The sequence below is a fragment of the Camelus bactrianus genome, chromosome 32 (genome assembly GCF_048773025.1).
Source record: "Camelus bactrianus isolate YW-2024 breed Bactrian camel chromosome 32, ASM4877302v1, whole genome shotgun sequence".
In the NCBI taxonomy this organism is placed as follows: Eukaryota; Metazoa; Chordata; class Mammalia; order Artiodactyla; family Camelidae; genus Camelus; species Camelus bactrianus.
In genome coordinates this window covers 14399210-14426802 of record NC_133570.1, presented here as the reverse complement: position 1 = coordinate 14426802, position 27593 = coordinate 14399210, and the positions used below count along the sequence as shown (strand labels likewise).

General features: G+C 54.0%; 2 protein-coding genes across 5 annotated transcripts; one reads left to right on the top strand and one right to left on the bottom strand.

The window, feature by feature from the left end:
* Window positions 1-3989: 3989 nt before the first annotated feature.
* CFAP73 (cilia and flagella associated protein 73) lies at window positions 3990-10049 on the top strand. 4 transcript variants are annotated; one of them, XM_074356006.1, is made up of 8 exons: window positions 3990-4180; window positions 5666-5771; window positions 6623-6727; window positions 7259-7459; window positions 7953-8174; window positions 8468-8626; window positions 9178-9266; window positions 9912-10049. In XM_074356006.1, the coding sequence occupies exons 1-7, from the start codon at window positions 4125-4127 to the stop codon at window positions 9253-9255; spliced, it is 927 nt and encodes a 308-aa protein (XP_074212107.1). In that variant the 5' UTR covers window positions 3990-4124; the 3' UTR covers window positions 9256-9266; window positions 9912-10049. The 4 variants fall into 4 exon arrangements, with proteins under 4 accessions (XP_074212107.1, XP_074212106.1, XP_045379029.2 ...); XM_074356005.1 differs by having other exon boundaries at window positions 5657-5771; XM_045523073.2 differs by lacking the exons at window positions 9178-9266; window positions 9912-10049 and having other exon boundaries at window positions 7953-8584.
* Window positions 10050-10143: 94 nt separating this feature from the next.
* Window positions 10144-27477, bottom strand: DDX54 (DEAD-box helicase 54). The gene is made up of 20 exons (XM_010963591.3): window positions 27294-27477; window positions 24899-25028; window positions 23390-23460; window positions 22609-22797; window positions 22467-22516; window positions 21454-21495; window positions 21228-21323; window positions 20417-20538; window positions 20239-20300; window positions 20028-20159; window positions 18666-18876; window positions 17027-17161; window positions 16406-16636; window positions 16256-16329; window positions 15434-15655; window positions 14143-14285; window positions 13945-14058; window positions 13246-13350; window positions 12859-12971; window positions 10144-10756 (listed from the first exon to the last, which is right to left on the bottom strand). Exons 1-20 carry the CDS (start codon window positions 27465-27467, stop codon window positions 10524-10526), a joined length of 2649 nt encoding a protein of 882 aa, XP_010961893.2. The 5' UTR covers window positions 27468-27477; the 3' UTR covers window positions 10144-10523.
* Between the last annotated feature and the right edge of the window lie 116 nt (window positions 27478-27593).

Genomic DNA, 27593 nt, shown 5'->3' with positions numbered 1-27593 from the left:
GGTGAGGAACGTGTTCTTTGTCTCGGGAACACAAAGCCTCATTTGTGAGTGCTGGGCACGATTCTGGGCAGGGAGCCACATGGGCCAGGAGGCAGCGGTGGGAGGAGTGGGCAGGATTTCCAAACCACCCCCCTGTGGGCTGGCTGCCTCGCAAGCAGGGCCAGTAAGTCCCCTCCTCCCACGGCCTGATGACAAAGTGTCTGTCTGTCAGGCTGCAGTGGCTTCCTCCTTCCTCAGCCCTACTCCGTGAAGGGGAGTGTCCGCCCCTGCCCCCACCTTGGAAAGGACAAGTGGGAAGGAAGAAGCCACTCAAGCGTGAGACTAGGTGGGTGGCGTTGGGGAGAGTGGATATTTCCAGAGATCCTGGGTTTGTGGCCAAGGGCAAGGCCAGCCGAGAAGCTGTGTCCTGCTGTCACTCAGCAGCCCCACCCAACCCATCCCCCAGGACGTGGGGACAGAGACAAGCCGGAGGCCCTGCTTCAACAGCAGGGCAGGCGAGCCCAGAAAGGATTTGGGAGCAAGGCCGTATTTAACAGAGTGGAGGGGTGGATTGTCTGGCTGCAGAGCAAGAGCCCCAGCTCCAGCTTCCTGAAGACAGGTTGTTTGTGTAGGGACCGTCTCCTCTCCTCTAAGCCTAGAGCAGTTCCAAAGCAGGGATAGGCTGAGTTATCTCTATATAAACAAACACCAGGGCCCAGCACTTCTCAAGCACTCGTGTCCTTGGAGGAGTCACTTAACTCGTTCTCTGTCTGTCACCTGTGGTCCACTACTGTCCCTCCTTGGCCCTAGGCAGTCCTGACCTACCCCATCATCCTGGAGTTCTGCAAACCAACCTACAGACTTTGTTCTCTTGGGGGTGGGGGGCACATCCTCCTGCCTCAGGGCCTTTGCACTTGCTATTGCTGCTACTTAGAATACTCGTCCTCTCCTTTACTCACCCTTACTCATCCTTCACTTCTGGGTTCACATGTCACTTCCTCAGGGAGGCCTCCCTGCCCCCCTCCTTGCACTCTGCACCCCTCCTGGCAATCCCATCGGAGTGTAATGACACATTTGCAGGGTTATTTGATTCATCTGGCCTCCCCATTAGCCTCTAAGCCCCATGAGGGCAGGTTCTGTCTTATCCACTGCTGTATCCTCACACAGTGCCTGGCACATAGTAGGTGCCCAATAAACATTGACCAAAATAAACAAACAAAAAACCACCTCTAAAAGAAGAGAAATTAAGAAGGGTAAACTGCATATCAGCTTCAAGATAATGGCATCCTCTGGGGAGGGAAGGAAGGGAATGGGACTAAGGTAAAAAAGATCCAAAAAGTGCAGAACTATATCTGGGGTGATGTGGTTAAGAGGGTGGACTCCACAGCCAGACGACCTGAATTCAAAACCCACCTTAGACCTGACACCAAAAGCACAATCCATAAAAGAAAAAGTGGCAAATTGGACATCATCAAAATTGAAAACTTGGCAAAAGCCCACTTGAAGAGAATGCAAATACAAGCTGCAGACTGGGAGAAGATGTCCAACAGAGAGCTATCTGGAACATCTAGACATAGATCTAGAATATACAGAGAAGTCTCAACACTCAACAGTTTAAAAAAAAAATCCAAGTAGGACACAAGCCACAGACAGGAACAGATACTTTGCTGAAGAGGATATACAGATGGTGAATTAGCACACGAAAAGATGTTCATCGTCATTAGCCAGTAGAGACACTCAATGTACAACCACAATGAGCTGTCCCTCCGCACCGATCAGAATGGCTGGAACAAAAATGGTGATGCAGAAAAAAACTGGACCACTTGCACATTGCTAATGGGAGTGTAAAAGGGTACAGCCACTCTGGCAAAGAATACAGCACTTTCTTAAAACAAAACCAAAACCAGCTAGACAGGCATCTACCTTATGACCCAGCAATGGTACTCCTGGGCATCTATACCAGAGAAACGAAAATTTATGTTCACACGAAAGGGAAGACAGGAATCTCCACAGTGGCCTTATTCCTACTAGTCAAAGACAGGAAACAACCCAAACGTCCTCCAACGTGAGTGACTAAAGAAACCGAGGTACACCCACACCATGGAATGCTACTCGGCAGTCAAAAAGAACAAACACCTGTAACGACCAGGCTGGACCTCCATAGAATTATGCTGAGGAAAGAAAGCCAATCTCAAAAGATTACACAGTCATCTTCCAATTACTATGTAACACTCCTGACATGACAAAACGATCTTAATAATTGGAGAATAGATGACTGGTGGCCAGGGATTAGGGAGGCAGGAGGGAGGAGGATGGATGTGCCTCTAAAAGGGTAGCCTGAAGCATCCTTGGGATGTTCTGTATCTTGACTGTGCCGGTCATAGGAATCTGCATGTGATAAAGTTACATAAGGGGGAGGGTATAGCAGAGTGGTAGAGTGCCTGCCTAGCATGCACGAGGTCCTGGGTTCAATCCCCAGTACCTCCACTAAAAATAAACAAATAAGAACCTAATCACCTCCCCCCAATAGGTAATTTTTAAAAAACTGCATAGAACTAAATACACACACACACACACACACAAGTGAGTACATGTAAAACTGAGAAATCTAAATAAGGTGGGTGGATTGTATCAATGTCAATTTCCTGGACTATCGCTGTGCAAGATATTGCCATCGGGGGAAACTGGGTGAAGCGGCCAGTTAATCTGCTGGGTTAATCTGCTCAGGAATCTACAATTATCTGTAAATAAAAAAGCTGTATTCATACAGCTATACATCTATGAGAATAACTTTTACAAAAACTGACAGTACCAGCTGCTGGTGAGGAGATGGAGCGATCAGATCCATGTGTTGCTAGTGCGAATATGAAAACGGCGCAGCGACTTTGAAAAACAAGTTTGTAGTTTTTGATACGTTAAACATACACTTACTATATGATCCAGCAATCCTACTCCTACATATTTAGACAAGTGAAATGAAAGCTTCTGTTCACACAGGAAAAATGCACATGAATACAGGCTATATTTATAATTGTTAAGAATTAGAAAAACCCAACTGGAGGATGAATAAACAAACTATGGTATGTAATCAAATACTACTCAGCAATGAAAAAGAATGAACCACTAATACACATGTCACTATGAATGAATCTCAAATGAATACTGCTAGGTGAAAAAGCCAGATTCACAAGGTTATAAAGTATGTAATTCCATTGGTGATATTCTGGCAAAAGCAAATCTGTAGCGAGAGAGAACAGGTCCGTGGTTGCCAGGGGCTGGGTGGGGAACAACGGTTGATTACAAAGGGACATGAGGACTTTTAGGGGTGATGGGAATATTTTGTAACTTGACTGTGGTGGTTACACAACTTTATGCATTTGCTAAAGCCTAGAGTTCTAGGTGGAAAAAAAATTTTTTACTTTATGTAAATTAATACCTCAGTATGTTTTAAGTCAAGAAAAAGATTAGACCATGTATCTTTTAACTTTACCTCAATTTATGCAGAAAGATGTCATGTGCAATTTAATGCAAAATGCTCAAAGATAAAAATGCATATTATTTTCGCTCCATCTTTCTTTTTTTTAAATATGCTCTGACAGAACGCTTGGGGGTTGTTTTAAGCAATGTAGGCATAACAGGAACTACAGTATTTTTTTTATAGTGTTACTGTACAATAAGAAAATACATTTCTTGGGGGTAGGGAAGTAGCTCAGTGGAAGAGTGCATGCTTAGCACAGACAAGGCCCTGGATTCAATCCCCACTACCTCTATTAAGATAAATAGATAAATATACCTAATTACCTCACCCATCCAAAAAAAAATCTAAAAAAAACAATAAAAGAGGGGCAAATTCTTGGCCAAGAGACCCACGTCCTCTCCACTGAACCCCAATTTAGATTGGGAGTTAGATCTTCCCCTAGAACCTACAAAAGCTGCTCCCCTCCCCTCTCACCCTTGGGGTGGATTCTCCAGGCAGGCGTTGGAATGCTGCGTTGTTGGTTGCCCAGGCAACCAAGGCCTGCTGGGTGGCTGCCTTCCGGGAGTACTAAGCGCCCTCCTCTCCCCTCCATCAGGACCCCGGGGCCTCCTAGGCTGGTGCAAAACTTCAGCAAGCAAGCAAGCAAGCGAGGGCAATTGCTGGGAGAATGGCAGTGCCCTGGGAGGAATATTTCCGACTGACCTTGCAAGAGAAACTGCCCAAGTGAGTGGCACGGAATGGCAGGGAGGACTGGGAGGAGGGCAGGAGCAGGTGGGATGGCCTATCCCTTCCCCCTACCCCTGGGTCCTGGTTTCCTCAGGCAGTTCTTGGTGGAGAATTACTGCCTCCACTTCCCAGAGGAAGAAACTGAGGCTTAGAAGGAAACGGCAATTTCCCCAAGGTCTGCTAGTCAGGGCAGAGCTGGGTCAGTGGCTTGGTTTCCTAATCTGTTACTGATATCCAGCTGAGATTAAACCGGTTGAACCAAGTTGGGAGGGATTTACTCTGTGAACTGTTGCCCCCTCTCCCTGCAACTGCATTTTAAAGGAAGAGTGGGGGGAGCTTGTCCCGTGCCTGCTTTGTTTCAGCAGTGTGGTTGGGGGCACGGGGGTGGCAACCTTCTCAGAATCTGTAAAATGAGAGGGTTTCCCCTGGACCAGAGCTGGGAAAGCCTTGCCAAGTGGAATGGTAGTGCATTCCTTCTGCTCCCTACACAACCTACCTTCTGGGCTGTCTCCAGCCCCTCCTGTCCCCTGGGAGCCTGGTTCCGGATCCCAGCCTCCTTTTGAACCCTCCTGCAGAGGTCAAAGGGCGGCCCAATCTAAACTTAGCCAGAGCAAAGAGCTGATCTCCCCTTCTCCCCACTCAGCCTGCCATCAGCAACATCCTTCCAGCATCTGTGTTCACCTTTGACTCCTTTCTCCCCTCCTCCATCAGCCCTGCTCTCCAACAGTATCCAGAACCAACCCCTTCTTACCTCTAGTACACCCACTCAGATTAGAACCACATCCTCTCAGCATCATCCCATGACCTGTCCCTGGTCCCCTGAAGCTGACCCTCCTCCTACTGCCCTTGCTCCCTACAGCAGCCAGAGGGGTCCTTCCTCTCCTCCAGACCCTCCCAGGCCTCCCACATCACTCAGAAGTACCCCGTCATCATGGCCCACTGTCTAACCATCACAACCTCTCTGATATGAATTCCCATTCTCTGCTCCTCCCTTCCTCCCCTCCAACAGCTCCTTCTACACTACTTGGGGCTTAGCATTTGCTGTTCCCTTGGCCTAGAATCTGTTCCCTGCAGTATCCCCATGTCTCACTCCTTCTTCTCCTTCAAGTCTCTGCTCAAATGTCCCCTCCTTGGAGACTTTTCCATCTCCTTATTGAGAGGTTTCCTCTGCTGCGTTTTTCATCTTAGCACCTGCCATGTCTTAGCATTATTTATTATTATTTGTTAGCTTTCTTTTCAGTGGTCCCCAGCAGGATGCCAGCTCCTGGAGGGCAGGGATCTTTGACTGGCCTGTTCGGGGCTGCATCCCCAGTACCTAGAACAGTGCCTGGCACAGAGTAGGTGCTCAGGACAATTTGTTGAATGAATGAAGAATTCAACAGCCAGGAGGTGGCTAATGGGGGCATTTCAGGCATCAGAGGGGAGTTAGGGAGCCCTGAGTCTTGCCTCCTTCACCCCTACTTCCTCCTTGAGTCCCTTCAGGAAGATCCTGGAGCAGAATGTGGACCATGTCCCTCCATTGCTGCATCTCTTGGAGAAGAGGCAGGAGCTGGTGGATGCTGACCGGGGCCTTCAGGCCCAGAAGGAGGTGAACCACTCAGTGCAGCCCCTGAAAAATTTGGGACCCCCAAACCAAAAAAATGATAGTGAGAGAAAAAAAAAAAAGGATGGAAAGGGATGGAGTCAACTTATTTCTACAAGATCTGAGAAAAGTCACTGTTCCGAGACTTGGTTTCCTTATCTGTCAAATGGGGATCAAATGAGATCAGTGGTTGGTGCAAATACAGGTGCATTGAGCAGCTACTATGTGTAGGGCACTGCACTGGGATCTACAGGTCTGACCACAGTCCCTGCCTTCATGGGCTCACAGCCTAGAGGAGGAGACAGACAAATGATTGCTATGAGGGGGAAGCACTGAGCTGGGACTGTGGGACCCCAGAGAAAGCCTCTGTCTCTACACAGGAGTGGTCATGGAGGACTTCCTGGAGGAAGTGATGTCTTAGGGATTGCGGAAGGACAAGTTGGCTTATCTAGCAAACAGGGACAGAGTGGGGAGGGAAAAACAGGCATTGGGAACAGCATATACAAAGACTAGAAAGCAAGGATGTGTAAGTGGCTGGAAGATAGTGTCAGAGGAGAGAGGGTAAGATGAGGCTGGAAGGAAGAGCAAGGACACTGACAAGCATGGGCTGCAGGATGGAATTTGGGCTTCATCGTGGGAGGTGGGAGGTGGGAGCCATCGTGGCTGGAAGGAAGAGCAAGGACACTGACAAGCATGGGCTGCAGGATGGAATTTGGGCTTCATCGTGGGAGGTGGGATTTGAGCAAGGGTGCAGCCACAGATCAGAACGACAGATGCAAGAGGTTAATTGTGAACCTGAAAGCGTTGGATGACTTGAACCCCCAAACACACACAGACACCCACTCTTCACCTCCCAGGTGTTCCAGACTGTGAAGGCATCCCTGCAACGGCGGTGGGAACAGTTGGAACAGCAAAAGCAGGAGCTAAAGAGGTCCTTTGTCCGCTTTGAAAAGTTTTTGCGGGTAGGTGGAGACTGCTGGGGGTGAGGCGGAGCAGAGTCACAAAGGCACAATCCTATAGGGGCCAGACAGTGATACAAACTTAAACATTTTATGTATCCCCAATACAAAAGCGAGTGGTGGGAAATACACACGCACTGCCTGAAGCATTTTAAAAGCGTACAGAATGGGGGACGGTATCTCAGTGACAGAGTGTGTGTTTAGCATACACGAGGTCCTGGGTTCAATCCCCAGTACCTTAAATTTTTAAAAAAATAAATACATACATAAATAAAATCTAATTACCTCCTTCCCAACCCCCCAAACCCCGCAGATATAGATATAGATAGATGGATAGATAGATAGATAGATAGATAAAAGCCTGCGGGAGGAGTGAGAGACCAAAATCAGAGATTTTGGCTGGATTTGGCCCGCGGGCCATCTGTTTGCATCCCGTGACTCAACGTGCGAATGTTGGAACGGTGTGGAAGCAGCGAGCTCCGCAGGCTCCCAAGTCCTGGGGGTCGTCGTCTCCTCTCCATCCCTCCTTCCCAGGAAGGCGAAGCTCGGCGCAGCCGCGCACTACGGAGGGCGGCCGAAGAGCGGCACCAGGCGGACCGCCAGGAGGCGGAGGCGCTGCGGCTTCGGGCCCAACTGGAGGAGCTGCGGCGGGAGCGCGCGCGGCTGCAGCGCCGACTGCAGCGCCTGGAGCCCTGCGCGCGCCTGCTCGGCCAAGTGCTGGAGCAGCTGCCCGAGGTGAGCGTCCTGCAAGAGGTTTTGGTGCTCAGCGCCAGCATGCGGGGTTGGGCGGCCTCAGGAAAGGCTTTGGAAATGTGCACTACTGGAGCGCTGACTGTATGCCAGGAATCACCACTTATTGAGCACTAACTATGCCAAGAACACGCTGTGTTCTTGAATGCTCTCCAAGATCCAGTGAAGTGGGGCTTGTTATTCTCAACCCCATTTTTACAGGTGGGGCAACTGATACTCAGAAAGGTAACAAAAGGAGGTGGGGGTAGGGGGAATCCAGACAGTAAGTATTAGTTGAATGAAACAATGAATTAATATTAATCAGAGGCAATGAAGCATAGCTTTTGGTGGAAGTGGGGAAGGCCAGGAATAGTCCCCACTTCTGGGGCAGGAGCTGTGTGATGTCCCCATTTCACAGTTCCGCCGAGGAGGCGGAGGTGGGGATGCGGAGGGCAGGAGGCAGCAGGCCTGGTTAATCTCCCTCCCGACCCCATCCTAGTTCCAAGAGATCTCTGAGCTGGTGGCGCGCTTCGACGGCCTGGCTGACACGCAGGAGGCGCTGAGGGTCACGGAGCGCCAGCAGCTCTTGGAGCTGGAAGAGGGGCGCGCGCGGCAGCAGCGGCTGCGGGACGCCTGGCAGGACGAGCTGCTGCGGCAGGGCCAGCGGCGAGCGCAGCTGCTGGAGCAACTGGAGGCGGCGCGGGAGCGCACGCTGCACTGGGTACTCCCGCCGCCAGGAGGACGTGGACGCCCGGGACCCCAGCCTCCCACCGCAGGGAAGAGTGCCAGGGTGGATAAGAACAGCTGGGGAAATGCTGCACTCAGGGGCAGGCTTCAGGCATCGAAAGCACTGGAGGGCGCTGGAGGCCGGTCCTACTTGACACCCGGTTCCTGCAGTCCTCTCCCTGAGAGCGCCCATGGGCATCTGACTGGTGGGAGGTGGATGGGAATGTGGCCCCAGCCCTCTTCTGGCCAGCTCACACCTTAATGGGGAAGGGGACGGGTGTTCTCCAGGAATCCAAGTGGATTCAGATCCAGAACACAGCTGCTGAGAAGACCCTGCTCCTGGGACGCACCAGGATGGCAGCACTGAACCTGTTTCAGCTTGTGTGCCAGCACCAGAGGCGGCCACCTGATCTGGACATCGAGGACACCGAGGGGCAGCTGGAGCAGGTGAGGGCCCCTCTGTATGTCACTCCGGCCTCTAAACCTCTGGGAAAATCATAGTCCCTGAAATCCCACCTTCTCTGGGTTAAGCATGACCCTCTGTGATGCGAGCCCATTCTCTGAGCATCAAGTTCTAGGTCTTGGCAGTGGATCCGTGGGTGTTCATTCTGCTCATTATCAATAAATAGGTTACTTAAAACAAAATGGAGGACCCTCCATAGAGAAGATAAAAAGAGTAGGTCATTCACCAGTGAATGCGACTGATCCAATTAAAAGGAAAAAAAAAAAGAATTATGTAAGGGAGAATTCTAATTTAATTACAATACAGGTGGTAGCAGGTTAGACAATGGTGTAGGTGTCTGTGAACGAATCGCTTAGGAGACTTAAAAAATCCAGAACACTTTAGGCCAGGTTCGCTGCTCCTGGGAACCACCATCATTGCTGTCTAATAGGGGTCTCCACCGCCACCCCTGCTTTCCAGCCTCCAGGGTATTGGGGGAGGAGCCGGGACACTCAAGAGGCTGGGATGTGACTCTGGCCATGTTGGGGACCCCTAGGTGAAGCTGTTCATCCTGGACCTCTCCACCATGCTGGCCAGACTCCGCCAGGCTGAGCCCTTGACCCCGGCCTCCTAATTCTGGCCTAGGTGAGCAGTGGGGAAGGGGCCCCCTCGAGGACCAGGGCCCTGGACAGGAGGTGCATGGGGTGCAGGCTGAGTGGCCGTCACTGGAAAGATGGAATGGGTGTGCTCACTCAGACTGTAGTGGGTGGTCACAAGAGGCACACGGCAAGTACTAAACAAATGTGGGATCCGTGGGGCGGGGGGACAAATTCTGCATCCGCCACATGGCCTGGGACCTGGTCCCCCCTCCTAGGGGAGTTGGGGGCATTTAAACAAGCTGGTATTTGTCAAGTGCTTGGAATAGGGCCTGGCACAAATTCTGGTAAATTCTAGATGAGTGTTTGATAAGTAAAGTATAATAGGTAGGGTCAGCAGGAGGGTCACACGGAAGACACCCATTCTTGGGGCACCTGCTCACAGAGCTCCTCTGTTGTGGACTGGTGCTGAGTAAAGGCCAGCCTGAGAACCCAGCTGCTGCAGGCTGCCCGTGACCTTCCCAGGGCCCCCAGCAGGGGCTGAGGAGCACAGGGGGTAGAGGGGGACAGAGGCCGGCCAGGTTCTGACCACTATGTGGTGTGGTATGTGGTGGGGCAGTGTGAACCCACCCTTCACAGCCGAGGTCTCTGCCCCGGACCCCAAATCCCATCTCCCCTCACCATCCACTCCCAGCTGCAAGCCTGTCCTGGTGGAAGGAAAGGGATCGACTGCCAGTCTTGGGGCACTCCCACTTCAGCAACCCACCCATCCTCTGAGCCTGGGTTTCCTCATCTGCAAAATGGAGACACCAGCAGATCCCACACAGGACTTGCCCACACGCTCTCAACTCAGCCACACACTGGCTGAGACTTAGTACCCAGGCCTGTCCCTTCCACTCCTGGAGTAGACTGTACTCTTGGTCCACTGGAGGTGCTCAATAAAGTTTTATTACATTAAAAATACATCACTGGGCCTCAAGCACTCAGGCTGAGACACATGTGGCCACCACCTCCAAACCAGAACACATGGAAGTAGCAGCAACCGAGTTGCCAACTCAGGTCTTGGCCTGCCTGGCCTTGCTGGCAAACCCCTATGCACCCTTCAACATTCTGCTCAGATGTCCCTGTCTCAGGCAGAGGCGGCTGCTGCCCTTCTGTGGCCACACTCCCTGGCACGGATGACGGCTCCTGCAGGGACAACCCCCCCAGCGCTCAGCATAGGGCCAGGACCACGGCGGTACACGGGGAACGGTGCTGACATCCACACTCAGACCAAGCGAGGAACCATGGGGCTGGGCCACCTTCCTTACATCCTCTTCCGCATCTTGCCCTTCTTGGAGTGGGCACCCCGGCCGAAGGCGCCCTGCTGCAGCTCCTGGGCGCGGCGCCTGTTGCGGGCAGAGAGCTGCTTGAGGCCCCCGCGTTGCAGGAAGCGCAGCTTCTGGGCTCGGCGCCGCTGCTTCAGGATCTGCTGCTTGGTCTTGAGCTCTGAGCGCACGCGGCCTCCGGTGGCGCTGGCGGCGCGGGGCTGGGACACACCTGCCAGGACAGGGATTCAGGGAGCTTGGCCTTTGGGGCCGACTCCCAATGTCTCCTCCTCCCAAAAGCCTCCAGCTTGCTCCCCCACCCCTTACAATCTGCATTCATTGCTGCGGTCCCAGCAGCCGACACATAGTAATGGCTTAGTAAAGCTTAAATAGTCCAGTCGACAGTAGCATGGATCCTCCAGCCCAAACTGCCGGAGTTCAAATCCCAGTGTGACCTCTTGGCCCCTGGGCAAGCCTCTTTACTCTTCTGTGCCTGTTTCCCCTCCTGTGAATTATGAATAATAGCACCTGCCTCACAGGTCCTAGTGAGGAGTAAGTGAGTTACTATGTGTGCAGTGCTCACAACAAGGCCGAGTCCACAGTAAGGGCCTCCTACGTGTAACTATTACAATTACAAATCATTCAACAAAGGTTTCTGAGCGCCTCCCCTATGCCGGGCACTGGGGACCCAGGCAGAATCCAGCCTCTGTCTCTGTGGACTGCATGCTCTAGCCTTTTAGATGAAAACAGGCTGGAGCTTAACCTTCCTTTGGCAGGAGAGAAATCAGAGAAGGCAAGAGAGGGGAAGGGACTTGTCTAAGGTCACCCAGCAAAGCGGCAGAGGTCAGCGGCCCTGCCCCGCTTGCTCTCCCAGGTCTCTGGGAGGGCACTTTACAGCCTGCCCTTGGCTCCCCACTAAGCCCTGTGCCCCTCCTCTTCTGTGCTCCCCTCCCCCCAGGCCCAGCTTCTCCTCCCCCATGGCAGTGACTTTCGCATGGCTCCCACACAGATGATCATTAAGGCGGCCCTCATGTCTTTACTGGGGCCGGGGCACCTGACAAGGACCCATCACCCCCAGCAAGGACAAAATACAGGGGGAGAAGAGCTGCTTTTTCCTGAAGCTCACAGGCCACCCTCACCACGCCAGGCCCAGCGAGCCCACAGCAGCGGCCTGCTCTACCCAAGGCCCAATCCAGAGCTGAGGAGAGAGGGGTGAAGGGCCCCAGGGAGGCAAGGGCACATCCACAGAGACAGAGTAGGGAGAGACAGAGACTGGGAGGTGTGTGTGTGTGTATGTGTGTGTGCGCGTGCACGCATGCAAACGCGTGCATGTGTGTGTGCAGAGAGAAAGCAACAGAAACAATGGGAGAGAAGATGGAGAGAGAGATACAGAAAGACAGAGACAAGGAAAAAGACAGACAAAGAGAATGAAGAGAGAAAAAAGGACAGAGACACAGAGTCAGAGATGGAAAGAAACACAGACCCGGAGACAAAGAGACCCACAGGATGAGAGAGAATGCATCGGAGAAAATCAAAGACAGAAACAGGGAGAGCTTGAGACAGAAATGGAGGAGGCATCTCTGTTAGAGAAGAAGAAATGCCGACAGAGACTGAGGGGAAGGTGCAGAGAGCAAAGGAGGCCCTGGGTGAGGTGGACAGGAGGGGCCCCCAGAACCCTGACAGGGAGCAGGCCCCAGGCTGAAGGATGCAGACTCGGACACTGAGGAGGCAGTGAGCAGCCCTGCAGGCCTAGGGGAGGTAAGCAGGGCTGAGGCCCCCCCAAAAGAGAGACCCAGAACATGGTCCAAGCTCCCCTCTCCATAGGGGAGGCCCTGGGTGGAGGCGGCGGGCAGCCAGGTGACCCAGGACCAGTCACTGCCCTTGAGAGTCCCTCGTTTCCTCGCCTGAAAAGACGGGCACTCTCAGGCTTCTTGCCCCCAGGTCACATATGGTGAGGGTCCAGCAGAACCTGTCCCCACACAGCAAGTGGGAACCCTTCTCTGACAGTTGGTGCTCGGCCCCAGGGTGGGGGAGCAGTGGGAAGGGGCCAGGCTCCACCTCCTCCCCTCACAGCATGTCAAAGGTCACGATCATCACCACCCCCAAGGCGCCCCTCTGCCATGAGGGACTGACCAAGGTGCTGGCACTCACGGCAGTTGGCCCAGGCCATGGTGGTTAAGCACAAGCTCTGGCAGCAGAGCCAGGTTCAAATCCCACCATAGCCAGTCACCAGCTGAGGGACCCAGGCCAGATCAAGAGGACCAGGTCCTCAAAATGACCAAATGTACTATTTGCCAACCTGCGTTTTAAGGACAGTCCTACCCCGGCTCTCACCTTGCCCTCGGCCACGCTTCCCACCTCTTCGCTCTGGGCCTCGCCGGTCCGATGCCCCTTCCTCTTCTGAGTCACGATCATCAATTTTCTGTTTCTGTTTCCACTTTTGGTAGCTAGGAGTCTGCATTAAGGAGGCTGCGTGCAGCATCTTGATGCCCTCTGGCTGGGAGCAGGCACCCCCCCCTTACCCATCAAGATACAGGCTGTTCCTATAGCGGGTGTGCTGGTTCAATCCCCTCGACCCCGCCCCCTTTCGCCCCCACCTATAGGAGCTGGGATGGTTGAGATGCTAGACCACGCCCCTCCCTGACCCCGCCCTCCATCCACAATAGGAAGTGCAAAGGTACAGCTCGGCCCCGCCCTCTATGGCCCCGCCTTTCCGGATACAGGTCCCGCTTGTAGGAGCTGCTGATATAGCGGCCACTCTCCGTCTTGATCTTTTTCTTGTCCTCCTGTCCCGACTGTCCCACAAACCGCTTCTTCTTCCGGTCCCTGCAGGAGAAGGAGTTAGGAGGTGTGCAGGGGAGGGAGGTGGCCCGCTTGCCCTCGGGGCCTGTTTCCCTTGACCCTCTCACTGGGTTGTTGGATTCAAGGAATGCAGCACACCCACGTCCAGCAGGCAGCAGGTGCTCCATAAAGGCCTGTTCTCTGCCCCTCCTCATCTGTCTGGCAGCCCAGGTCTCAAAAGGCAGAAGGGGTCAGGGGACCTGGATCAAGGACAGGGGACCCTGGGGGCTCCCGATCCCTGCTTTGCCACCACCTGGCTCTGTGACTCTAGGTTGAGCCACATCGTTTCTCCAGAAAGATAGTCCAAATAGGCAAAAGGGTCATGAGCCAGGTCTAGAAAGACTAGGTACCCAAAAGGACAGATGGGGTCAAGATCCCTGTCATGTGTGACCACACGGGGACAGGACCGGGGAGTCATTAATTTATGCTGTGCCGAATCAAATGAGGGGTGGGGATGTCATAATTCCTGATCTAAGGGATCAAACCAGAATCAGGACAGTCGGGGGGTCATACGCTGCTTGTGAGGACTAAGTGACAGACAGGTGGGCATGGCAGGGGCAAGCCCACTGGCTCACTCACCACTTGAGCTGCTGCCGGCCCCTGGTCAGGTTCTGGGCTTCGTCCCCCATCAGGTCCAGGACAGCACCAGCCACCTGCTGTTCGAAGGCGCCCCCATCCCCACTGATGCTCAGGCTGCAGAGAGGGGGTGCAGAGACACCATGGGGTTGGTGAGGGATCAAGCCCACCCACCCCACCCTGGGACCAGTGGCCACTCACCCCCGTTCGCTGTCGAAGTCCTTGGGCCGGTAGGGGACGTAGAACGCCTGGTCCCGCTGCCGGGCCTCCTCCCTCCGCCTCTTGGCTCCCCGGGCAGGTCCTGGTTGCTGGCGCTTCCGGCCCACAACCTCTGTGAAGACGTCCTGGCAGAGACCGAGGCCCCGGGTCACACCTGCAGCCCCTGGACAGTGGACCTGGCCTCCCTACCCACCAGCTGGGGTTGAGGGCCAGGGGCTTCTGGGACTTTGAAAGCTTGGCATTGCCATTTAGATCCTCTGTTTCCTCTTGCACACGTAGCAAGTCCTTGCCTCAAGCACCAGCAGGGGCAGGACAGGCGGGGGTGCAGGAGGGCAGGGTGCTGACCAGGGCAAGAGCCCCATTCCAGTCCCAGCTCGGTCCCCCAGGCCATGTGACCAAGGCAAGGTTCTGTCCCTCTCTGGGACTGGCCTTGCTCTATACGACATGGACAAGTCCAGGGGTTTTCAAGTGCATTTTTGCCTACTGAACCCTCTGTCCTAATCAGATGTAAGAGGGATGTACTGGAGGATGAACAGGCCCAGGACTCTACCCACCAGGTGAAGAGGACACTCTGGTCCCCCACCCCTGCCTTATGCCACGAAGGCCCAGTGCTTGACCCTACCTGTGTCACGTCCTCACTGCTAACAGTCCCTGCTCTGCCCCTTTCCACCTGCCCAGGATTTCAGGCTGAGATTGAAGGTGGTGATGATGACACTGTCACAGCAAACACTAGGCCTATGGGAATCCTCCACGTGCTGCCCTAAATCTGCCCAGCGGGCCCAGGACCAGGCAATGCAGTCACTTGGCTGCACCATCCTTGTCCACAGCATTCTGAAAACGAACTTTCCTGAAATTCACGTGGTGGCAAAAGCCGACCTGAGCCAATGAGAAGCTGTGTCTGCCCTCTTAGTGTGGGGACCTGCATGTCTCGCTGCAGAAACTCATACATTTGACAGCAGTGACACCTCAGACTGTGCTGAAGGTGTCATATCATACATAGCTTACCCACTGTAAAGATTCTGAATCCTACAATGTATCTGGCCCCCAGGGTTTCAGGCAAGGGATGGTGGACAAGTACCATGACCCCATTCTGCAGTGGGGAGGCTGAGGATGGGTCACTGATTTCCACAAGCATCAGAGATGGGACGGGAAACACTGCATCCACCCCAGCGGCTGCTCAGAGCCCCGAGGTCAGCCCCATGGGGGTGGGTCTTGACCCATCCCTTCCCTAACGCCAGGCCAGACACCAAGGTCCCCAGGGTGGGCGCTGTACCTCTACGCTCTCTCCCACCGTCTCCTCTTCCTTCTCAAGCTGCTCCTCCTGCGGTGCTGGTGCCGGTAGGCTCAGGACTGGGCCGGCCAGGCGCTCCTGCCGCTCCTGCCGCTCCTGCCGCCCCTGCTGGAAGCTGGCGATGGCCTTGCGGTCCTTCTGCCGCTTGGCGCGCATCACCTGGCTGCTGAGGTCCCGGCTAGAGGCACTGATCTCAAAGATGGTCTGTGGATGGACACCCAAGGCCTTCACCCCTTGCCTCCTCCTCTCCAGCTACCCCCTCCCCAGCTTGGTGTGCTCTCTGGAACGTTATTCCCAATTCCTTTCCGCTCAGTATCTGCTTTTCACAATTACAAAGAGAGGCCCAGAGAGGGCAAGTAAATTGCCCAAGGTCACACAGCTGGGACAAGCCAGATCTGAGATTTCAACCCAGGTTCACTGGCTCCAAAACCACTGCTCTTAACCATGACAGGCCCCAGCTCCTTTTTCTTGATGCTGGCAGGCAGGTCTTTCCTGCTTTTGGGCACATGATGGGGCCCCTGATGGGAGTCAGGAGGAGATTAACGGTAGGAAAAGCCAGCTCCTCAGGCCTCTAACAGGGCCTCGGTCTTCCCATCTGGAAGGGGTAGGAAATGGTTGCCACGTGGGAAACCTGCTGTGGTCCAGCAGGGATGGTTCCAGAGCAAGGGGCGGCTCTAGAGAAGCTGACACAGCCAGAGCTGCGGGTTGAGAAAATCCCTGCTCGGGTCCTGCTGGGGGTCAGAAGCTCAGAGTTCCTGCACCACAGGGGCCACCGTGGGCCCGCAGGCCCAACCCCCGACTCACCGCCCGGGAGCGGTAGTGCTTGATGCGGTCCACCAGCGTCAGCCGCTGCAGCTCCTTCTCCTCAAAGCGGGAGCCTGGTGGGGAGGGAGGCGTGAGGCCGGGGGTGGGTTCTGCAGGGCCCGCCGCCCCCCGCCCGGTGCAAGGACTCACTGAAGAGGGGGTGCAGCCCCAGCGCCGCGAGGTCCAGCTCCTTGGCCCTCTTGATGGACTCGGGGGACGGCGCCGGCCGTGAGCGCACGTACTGCTGCTGGGCGTTGTCGGCCACGCGGCACAGGCCGCGCAGCTCCAGCGACGCCTCCAGGGTGCTCCGCAGGCCGCTGTCCTCGTCGTCCACCACGCTCTGCGGCACCCGGCCCAGCACCCCATCCAGGCCGCCCGCGCCTGCCGGCCCGCGGGGAGCCAGATCAGATGTCTTAAGGCCCCGCCTCCCCCCCAGCCCTGCTCTGGGTCCTGAACCACGAAATAACCCCCACGAAAGAAACCAAACCAGCTCCTATTGTTTTTATAAACACAGTTTGATGGAACACAGACCTATTAATTCATTTTTGCATTGTGCGGCTAATTTTGTACGAGAGCGCAGGAGAGGGGCTGCTGTGGATTACATGACCTGCAGACCCTAAGATATTTACTGTCTCTTACTGACTTTAAAATATAGGGATCTTCCCCAGGGGTTAAATCGTAAAGCCAGGACAGTCTGGCCCACCTCCACCATTGCCCCTCTACATCATGAACTCCAGGGGGGACCTCAGCCCCTTCCCAGCCTCCCCTCACCTGAGGGCTCTTCATGGGGGCGGGCGAGGGTGAGGGCGCGGCCCAGGAACAGGTGCAGGTCCAGCAGGTAGGGGATCTCGTCTGGGGCCACCAAGGAATAGGCCGTGCCACTTCGGCCAGCCCGGGCCACGCGGCCTGCAGGAGGAGGTGGTCAGGATGGAGCAAAGGCAGAGGACTCACAGCCCAGCACGAGTCCCACCTGCCCAGCCCTAAGGATGCGAGCCAGGTCACGGCCCCACCTCGCCAAACAGTATCCCACCTACGAAAGGGGCAGGGACAGTGATCGTCACCGGGGCTACCTGTGTGGGGCGGCGTGAGCCCATATGGTGCTCTGGGAGGTGAGCAGAAACAGAGACAAGACACTGATCGTTATCAGTATCAGAAGTCCTCAGCATCCCTACTTTGGGGGATTTTTCCCAGAGAAACAACCCAAGGTGCAAAGATTCACTCACAGGGATCCCTACTGCAGCTCTGCCTGGAACAGCCCCAAACTGGAAACCACTTGGAAGACTTAAGGGCAGAGGATTAATTAGCTGATGACCACCTAGCTGAGGAAACAGGCTGCAAACTGTGGCCTGTGGCCAAATCCAGCCCCCTCCCCGGGCCTGTTTGTATATAAAATAAAGTTTTATTGGCAGGTAGACATGCACCTTCATTCACATACTGTCTGTGGCTGCTCTTATCTGATCCTTTACAGAAACAATTTGCTGGCCCTGGTCATAGAATGATGTTTAAATGGTGAACGAAAAACACGCATGATGTACACAGAGGACAGGAGAAGATTACAGGAAAGAGCATCCAGTGTGACTCTAATTTTGTGTTCGGTAAATCCATGTATAGCAACTCCACTTTGGTTGGTTTCTGCATCTTGCAAAAACAAAGTGTCATCACATTTGGAAGACTCGTTTGAGGTGGTCTGGTTCCCACTGTTGGTCACACAGCACATGAGAAAGTCCCTTTGGGGGTTTTAAGGATGCCTCCAGGGACATGCAGAGCCAGCCCTTCGAGAATGATGGAAACCAGGGCACAGTAGGCAGTGGCCAACAGGGAGATGAGCCCCCCTAGACCCGAGGCTGGAGACCCAGGTGGAGGCCCTCCTTGCACCCCGAAGGTGCAGCCATGGGCAGCCTGCCACGGGCAGCCAGAATTTACAGAGTCAACGACGTTCAATCACATACAGGACAATTCAAAGGAACCTGCCTGCCAGATGCCTCTCTCACACACATTTATCTAGTGTACCCATATTTGTAAATACAATCCACACATTTATGAGTTAAAAGAAGACAAAGAAAGAATGGTACTTACCCGGGGCTGGGGGAGGGGGAATAAGGAATTCATTTACTGGGTACAGGGTTTTAACCAGTTTCAGTTTGTTAAGATAAAAATGCTTTGAAGATGGATGATTGTACAACCATGTGAACGTACCTAATGCCACTGAACTTATACCTAAAAGTGGTTAAAATGATAACTTCATATTATGTGTATCTCATCATAGTTTAAAAAAAGAATGTCACAGTGGCAAAGGACACCCCAAAATGACAGCTGTGTACCAGAGTGGCAAAGAGGGACCATGGTGAAGAGGGGGGGTTCTAATCCCAGCCGCCCCTGCTGAAGCCCCGTCCAGCCCCAGGCTCCTTACCCACGCGGTGCAGGAAGAGCTTGCCCTTGGCGGGGAAGCTGTAGTTGATGACGTTGTCCAGCAGCGGGATGTCCAAGCCCCGAGCTGCCAGGTCCGTCACGATGAGGGCGGAGCACTTGCCGTGCGTGAACTTGGCCAGGTTGATCTTGCGGGCCGTCTGGTCCAGGGCGCTGTAGATGTGGGCGCAGCTCACTCGCTGGGTCGTCAGCAGCTGCTCAGAGTGAAGACAGGAGGGAGGGAAAGGGGTGTGTGCTGGGCAGTGAGGAGAGGAAGGGTGCCATGACATTGGTTCTGGAGGTGGGCACCCTCAGTTTGAACCCCAGCTCAGCTGGGTGACCCTGGTTCGGTATCTTTATCAGTATAAATGGGGCTCTTATCACCTCTCTGTAGGATTGTTTGGATGCCAAAAAAGATGGCACATACAGGTAACTCCCTTAGGGAAGCTGCACGTGCCCCCCTGCCCCAGGACACAAGCCTCATCCTGACTGTCACTAACCAGCTCTGCGACCTTGCCCCAGCTCCCTAACCTCTCTGTGCCTTCATGCTCCTCGTCTGCAGAAAGGGGAGAATTAACAGTTCCCTCTCTGTAGCTCTGCTATGAGGATTAAATGAGCTAATACGCATAAAGTGGTGAGAACGGGGCCCGGAATACAGGAAGCACCATGAAAGTGTTAACTGCTCCTTAAAAATAGCTATTTTGGTTTTATTCATCAGTGACTACATGGAGGAAGCACCGTTATGTCAAACATGTATTAAATACGGGAAACTCAGCGAACTGTGTCTTCAAATAACAGAACCCAGGTGTGGCTGTCCTGACAGTGGCTGCACCAACTCAGGGGGGTCCCAGGCAGCCCTGGGGGTTAGGGGACCCCCTCCTCCACCAGAGTCCAGGTGTACACGTGTGGAAAAGCTCATCAAACTGCTCACGTAAGATCAGGGGACCTCACACAGCTTACAGTGCGCAGGCTATTGCTCAGTTTTAAAAAGCTGAAGCACATGCGACACTGAAAATCTACAGAAAAATGATAGGATGGCTGGGATTTAGAATGGCTGGGATAATTTCAAAATACCCTGGAAGGAGCAAATGAATATCAGATAAATCAAAGGTGGCGTGAGTTGATAACTGAGTATCTGGAAGCTCATTATGGTATTTTCTGGCTTTGGTAGATATTTGAAAGTTTTTATAATGAAAAGTATAAAAGAGTAATAAAAGCACGGAGCCCTGGCCAGGCCCAAGTGCCATTCCGGTGCTGTCCCCTGGCGGCCGTACGCAGAACTGCAGTTCCGAGCAAGTGATGAAGGGGGCGAGGGAGGGGGGTGGGGTGGGAGGAGCCGTCCGTGCCCATCCCCTCCCACGCTCACCTCACTGAGATACTCCGCGTGGTGCTTGGTGGCCACAAACACCACGGTCTGGTCCTGGGGCCGCACCACGGTGCGCAGAAGGTGGAGCAGGACGGCGGCCTTGGCGTCCTCGCGCACGAGGAAGAAGGACGTCTGCGGGGAGAGGGGCCGCTCGGGTTGGCTCAGGGGGTCCAGGCCGTGGGCTGGGGAAGGGGCAGGCGCGGAGCCTCACCTTGAGCTGCTCGTTGAGTTTGGCGTCCACGTCTAACCGGATGAGCACGGGCTCCGTGAGGCCTGCGGTGGGCAACGGAGGAGGATGGGTGGGGTGTCGCTGAAGGACAAGACGCCCCCTGCCCCACCCTCGCCCCCACGAGTCCCAGCCACCAGCCCCGCTCCCCCGGCTCCCTCACCGGCCCGGGCGAACTCCACCAACAACTTGGGCAGCGTGGCGGAGAACAGGACTGTCTGGTGGCCCCCGGGGAGGCGGCCGATGATCTCCTGCAGCTGCTCTGCGAACCCCATTTCAAAGAGCCTGGGAGGGTGGAGGGCAGGACCGGGTCAGGACAAGAGCTTCCATTCTGGTGAGTTCCAAACCTGTCATCCTTGCCCCCATCACACTTCCTGCCACGAGGACTGGTGTTTGCTTCATAAGGTTCCTTAATTCAGCCCACTTTTTCTCTACTTGACAACCTCCTCCCAAGCAATAATGACCTTGAAATCCTGGGTCTGCTCTCAGTTTTCCTACAACTTCAACAGCAGCAGCCATCCCTCTGGGCCAGGCACGGTTCTAAGCACTTTATAAATACCAGCTCTCCTAGTCCTCGAGCACCCCTGTGAGGTCCCTGCTATTTTGTCCCCACTTTGTAGCTGAGGCTGCCAAGGCCCACTGACCCTCAGGGATTTGTCCCAGTTCACAGTTTACTGGGATTTGATCCCACCCGGGTCTGGCTCCACACCGTGCTCTCAACCTTGTGCTACTTTTTATCTCTTTGAAATCGTGGGTTTGTTGTTTTACTATTTTTTTCAATATTCCTAAAAGTAATACAAGATAAAAACTGCTGGTCCAGGGAGCCCCATCAGCTCTGGCATTGCCTACAGTCGATCTGTGGCCCACACTTGGGGAACCGCTGCTTCAGTCTTGGCCACCTAGATCTCTCCCGGCAGAGCGCTTCCTCCTGGCCAATCCTGACACAAGTGCCCGGGTGGCATCTGCAGCCTTACCTGTCGGCCTCATCGAATACCACGTACTCCACACCCTGGAGCTTCAGGTTCATCTCCACGGCCACGTGCACCAAGCGCCCAGGGGTAGCAATGATTCTGGAAGTGGATGTGCATGCCAGGTCACCCAGGGCCGGGGCCACCAGCTCAGCCCTCCGCTCATGCCCCAGCCACTCACTGGCCATGTGGGAAGGGGCCCCAGAGCATCACCCCCAATCCACAAACTCACATGTCGGGATTCTCATGCAGGGCTGCAAACTGGTCTTCCATTCTAGGGAGAAGAGGGGGTGTCAGCTTGATAGAACAGGTCTCTTTTGTCTCTCTCCCTTCCCAACACCAAACACCCAGGTGAGTTTCACACCCTGATCCCGGGCTTGGAACTGGCAATAGCCGGGAAAGGCTATTGCTGAGATACTAGGCAAAATCACTGCCTTGACAAGAGATACAAGTTCAAACATACAAAAGGACTGATACAACAGAGTTCCCCAAAGAGATGGACTCATCTCACTGGCTCTGTCTGGATTGCAACAAAACCACCTTTGACCCACAGGCCACCTAAAAACTAACCCTGGAACTGCCCGCTCCACCTAGAACCAGGTTTCCTTGATCTCTGTGTCCTTGTTCTCAAACTGTTTGAGCACACATCCCTAACTTTAGTTCTCCTCTGAATCGCCCCTGGGTCACCTGTAGGAGTCACGATTCTGGGCCAGGTCTAACTCAGGGAGGCATTTCTGACCATCACAGCTATAGAGATAATACATTATAATGTAGACAAAAGAACCCTGAAAAGCAAAACACTCTCTCAGAATCAAGAGTGATTGGTGACAGTGACATTCTGAGAGAAGATTAAGGGGCTGCCCTTTGAGGGAGAAACTGTGGGATGGGCGTACGGGGGTTCTAATCTTAGCTCTATTATCAAAGCACCGCGTGGCTCTCTGGGCCCGCCACTTCCTCAGTCTGCTCATCTATAAAAGAGGTGCGGTGCCTGCTACCTCAGAAGGATGGTATAAGCACATCAGGAAAAATACAATATTTTGCAAATTTGAGCTACTACAAACGTTCTGTGATTTTTGCGCATTGCACTTAAAGCAGCCCCAAGTCAAGCAAACTAAAGCATTTTTAAGAACGTGTGGAGACTTGTTGTTATTAATAAGCGTGGGCTTAGTCAATCTGACGCCCCCTGGAGACACGGGGTGGGCTTGCGTGGGGGGGCGGGCAGCAGCTCAGGCGACGGGCACTTACTTGTCCCCGCCGAGGATCAGGGCAGTCTTGAGGCCAGTGAACTTGCCAAGCTGTGCAAACAGAGAGAGAGAGATTGAGATGGTGATGGAAGCTGACTCAGGCCTCCCTGCGTGGCGCTGGCTCAGTCCCCCGCCAGACACACCTCCTTGGTGAACTTCATGGTCTGCAGGGCCAGCTCTCGGGTGGGGGAGAGGACGAGGGCGCGGGCCCCGGTCTGGGCGCTGTGGGTCTTGAGCCGCTCGAACATGGGGATGAGGAAACAGGCCGTCTTGCCGCTGCCCGTCCGGGCCATGGCCACCACGTCCTTGCCATCCAGGATCACCGGGATGGTCTGTGGAGGAATGGGTTGGGGGGAGGGGCGTGGTCACCTCCTGCACCCAAGCACCATGTGACCCAGAGAGGCAGGTCCCCGGGGCCTGGGAGAACCAGGGCAGCTCAGTGAAGGGGGCCGGCCTGCCTCCCAGCCCTGATCCTATTCTTGCCAAAGCCTATCTGCACACCTCCAGAGATGAGCAGCCTGTGACTCCCAACTCTCCCCACTGTTCCTACATCCTTCTTCAGGTTAAGCCTGACTCTATGTCCCTGTCTAGTCCTTCTCAGGGCCCCACGGAAATGTTGTCTCCCTCTAAACTAAATGTTTCAGCACAACAACCATGAGGCCCAGGTGATAATGGGGCGTCTGCGAGCTGCCCAGGCTGCAACTCGGCAGTGGGCAGTGTGAGTGGCAGAGAGATCCAGGGTGGAGCTTCTGCTCTGCTGGGCCTGATTTTTTCCACCTGTGAAATGGGCAGGCTCATGGGGCTTTAGCCAGAGTAAGAGGGGACGATGGATATGACGGTGGGGACGAGGGGTGGATGTCAAGAGGCCAGACAGGAGGGCCAGGCTGGTCACCCTCCCAATGCGCATCGCCTCCCGGCCCGTACCTTCCTCTGGATGGGCGTTGGAACCTTGTAGCCTTTCTTCATGATGCCTTTGAACACCGGGTAGCTCAAGCCTGGGAACGACACAGGAATGGCCAGGGGGCTGGAGGAGCCCCTATGACACGTGACAGAAAACTACACAGGACAAATGACTCTGTTGTCAATGAATGAACAGCAAGGAAAAAGAGAAAAGTGACAGAGCAAAGCTGACAGATTCATGGAGACTTAAAAGACAAATCTACTGATCGTGGGGTATGAACGTCACTGGGATTCCACACTCTCAGTGCTGTGACATGATGGGGGGGGTCTGAACGCTGACGGGGTCTTGGATGATACGGAGGAACTGTGTTTGTTTTCGGCGTGGCCAGGTCCTGCATCTCCTGGAGCCATGTGGGAAGTACTCAGGGCTAACAGGAGGGGATGCCTAGCATTTGCCTCAGAACCCTCAGGGATGATGCGGAGAGAACAAGATCAACTGCTGACCAGGTTAAAACTGCTGAAGCTGGTGATGGGTATTGTGGAGACTCACCATTTTCTATTTTTTTATACATTTGAAGCTTTTTATAATTATAAGAAAGAGTGTGTTATGTGACAAGGGATGGTGATGGTTGCGGGCATGGTGCTGACAACTGAGGCACGCGGTACTATGGGCAAGCAGGGCAGGAGGAACCTCGATGTGACCTGGGCTTGTGGAGATGGGAGGATGGTGGGAGGCCGGAGACAGAAAGGCACTATGGTTTCCACTGCTCCGTGGTCAGCCGTTCATCTTAGGGATTCAGAAAGGCAAAAACCATCCACAGGTATATGTTTTTGTTTTTCCTTTGATTTTTGATGAATTCCAGTATGTCTAGAATATATTAATTGACTGCCTAGATTTCTTTTGTCAGTTGACTATTTTCCTTGCCCAATTCTCCACCAGGGTGTCTGTCTTCTTCTTACTGATTTGTAAAAGCTCTTTGTATGTTACAGATATTAACCCTTTGTCTGTCCCATAGTGGCAAATGTATTCCTACTATAGCATTTAATTTAGTCTCCAATGGTCTTTGGCATACGCGTGTCCGATTAGAAAAAAAGTCAAATGAAACCGTGCTCAGGTCACACTTAGAAAGCCCTCTTTTCCTTTCTCAGATTATAAAAATATTCATCTTGATCTTTAAAGCCTTGCTCCAGATGCTGCTGATTTGTAAAGAGCCAAGAAAGAGTTCAGCTTTCCTTCTGCTGCCCAGATGTCCTGATCCCACCCAACTATCTCAGCTCTTCCCTTCAGCTCTGAAATGCCACTCTGTGGTGCCACTCAATCGCGGGACATCTCTGCCTGTTCCTGCACCAATATTGCCCCAAGTCTTGGCGCTAACTGTTCCCTTGTTGTGTCAGGCCGGTGGCTCCTATGAGGAAAATGCTTCCTCCATCCACCCAACACCTCCCACAGTGCCGGGCCCAGAGCAGAGCTCGGAGGGTGTGTGACCCCCTGCTGCTCCTCCCCCGAACTCCCTGGATGCCTGGCTTACCCACCCATGGACTGGAAGCCTCCCGACTTCTTCTTCTTCTTGTTCTGGGCTCGCACCAGCTCCCGTGTGTCCAGCTCCACGTCTGAGGTGCATTCCGAGGTGGGGAAGGTGGGGAGGGGTCTGCCGGGTCCCAGCTGGGAGGAACAGGGAGCCAGCATCACCCTAGGCACAGTCAGACCACAGGGGGCAGGGAGGGGGACTGTCCTGCCGCCAGTCTCCCCCTGCCCCATCCAAGGTGATGACGCCATTGCCAGATCACATGACTTCTCTGCTAAAGGTCTCTCCTTTGATGGGACCAGGACAGGGCAGAGGGTCAGCGAGTGGGGCTCTGCAGAGAGATTGTCTGCATTTCAATCCCAACTCTGTCACTCACCAGCTGTGAGACCTCAGGCCAGGGACTTCATCTCCCAGAGCCTGTGTTTCCACATCTGGAAAATGGGGATGACAAGAGCGAATGCCTCACGGGGTGTTGTGAAGACTGAAAAGGGACTAAGTATAAAGCTGAGCGCAGCGTCCAGATGCTGGTGTCATTATCATCATCATCATCCTGGCCTGTCATTCAAAGCCCTCAAAACTTTAGGGAGCCAATCAAAATATCTACTATGTGGCAGGTACTAGACTTTTCCAATCTGCCCTGCCCCACCCCCATCCCCTTTCTGACACATCATCCCTCACCAGTCCTGGTCTCTCTGGTGCCTGGCTTCCTCTCTGCCCATCCAGGTGTCCTAGCACAGCTCAATCAAACCCAGACACCTCCTCCTGGGAGCCTTCTTGGACCACAGGGCTGTCCCCTTCCTCTCAGAAATAACATATATAAAGCACTCATTCATAATAATGTCTAAAACTCACGTGATAGTTACTATAAGCCAGGTGCTGGGCTGAGCGTTCATATAAGTTAACCCACTTAATCCTCAGAACAGCCCTGTGAAGTAGGTACTATTATTTACTCTACTTTACATGGAAAGAAGCTGAAGCACAGAGAGGCGAAGTGACTTGCCAAAGTCACACAGCCAGTGAGGCATTTGAACCCTGGTTTCAGAGTCTGTTCTTTCCTCTGTGACCCTCTATGGTCCACTACAACCCTCTAGGTCAGAGCTGCACCTTTTTTGTACAGTCCTTGAGCTAAGAATGGTTTCTAAATTTTAAAAGATTGTAAAAAATTCAAACAAAGAAGACAGTGACCTTTTTTGGTCCCGCAAAGCCTAAAATATTTACCACTTGGTTCTTTACAGGGAAAGTTTGCCAACCCTTGCTCTAGACACATGATTGACAAAGAGGCTGGAACACACTGGTGCCCCAGCAATATTTTATGACAAGTAGAAAGTATGAACACTGTCATTCGATCTTTTTCACAGTTTTTGAGGCACACATAATCATCTGCTTTCTATGCATGTGGAAACTGAGGCACAGAGAGGTTCAGCAACTTCTCCCATGTCCCACAACCAGTACAAGGTTGGGTCACCTTTCAACATGGGGCTGCGCCTTTATAGAACACCTACTGTGTGCCGGACAGAGGCTCAGCTGGGGTGGGATAAGGTCCCCATCTGGTCCCTGTCTCGGAGTATAGATGCCGGTTCATGTAACTGCCCACTCATTCATCTACTTACCCAGAACCTACTCTGTGCCAGGCACCGGCTAAGCATAAAGCTGTGAGAAATAAAGGGCTACAGCTCTTTGGCCCCCTTGGCGCTCACACTTGCCCTCCTCTCATCTGTATACAGTTGGCACTCAGTGGTGAAATCAGCACAGGGCCCGGATTTGAATCCTGGTTCTCCCGCTCACAAGCGGTGAGTTCTTGGTCAGGTTCCTTTACCCTTCTAGGTCTCTGTTTCCTCCTCTGGAAAATGAGGATGACAGCACTTAGCTCACAGGGCTGTTGGGGGGATTAAATGACAAGGCTTGTAAAGATCTTAACAAGCAGACTGGCACATAGTAAGCGACTCATAAAAGCAAGTTTTATTGTTAGTTTCCCAGAGGTTGGGGGCATCACTGTCCAAAAGCACAAGGTGCAGCCTTCTCGACAATTCAACCTCCCAAGAATCCCCGAAACTCTCAAAGTCAGAGCTTCAGCATTCGCACTTTTCATTGGACGAATGGGAAGTGGGACCTGCCCCCTTGGCCAAGAAGTAGCCAATGAGAAGCGAGAGACCAAGAGCCGGCCAGGGAGGCCCGCCCGCAGGCCCCAGCCCCTGAACACAGGAGCTTCGGTCCTCTGGATCCCGAGAGTGCCGGGCCCCGAGACACGTGCTCAGGCCGGCCGTCCAGCCCCGACCACCCGGCAACCGACCTCTCCCCACACTCAACCGTGCCCACTCCCCAGCTGGGGAAACTGAGGCTGTGGGGCGCTGCGCGAAGCCGGGACTCGGGCTCCGACGTGTGTCCGAGCCCCACGCTCCTACCTTCTGGGCCCGGGCGTCATCTTCCGCCTGGATCTCAAACTCGCCGTCCTCCGAGTCGCTGCTGCGGGACTGGGAGGCCGTGCCCCGGCGCTTCCGGAGCCCCTTCTTCTTCCTCCACTGGGCCATGGCAGCTCTGGACCGCGGTGCGGCCGCCGGGCGCGTGCCGGCCGCCATGCGGGCCCCGGCGCAGGGAAACGAGAGGGGGCGGAGTCTGCGGGGACGTACCAACGGCGCGGCCGGGGCAGGGGGGGACGCCGTTGCCCCTCTTGTGCAGCCTCCGGAGGATTGGCCCACAGCATA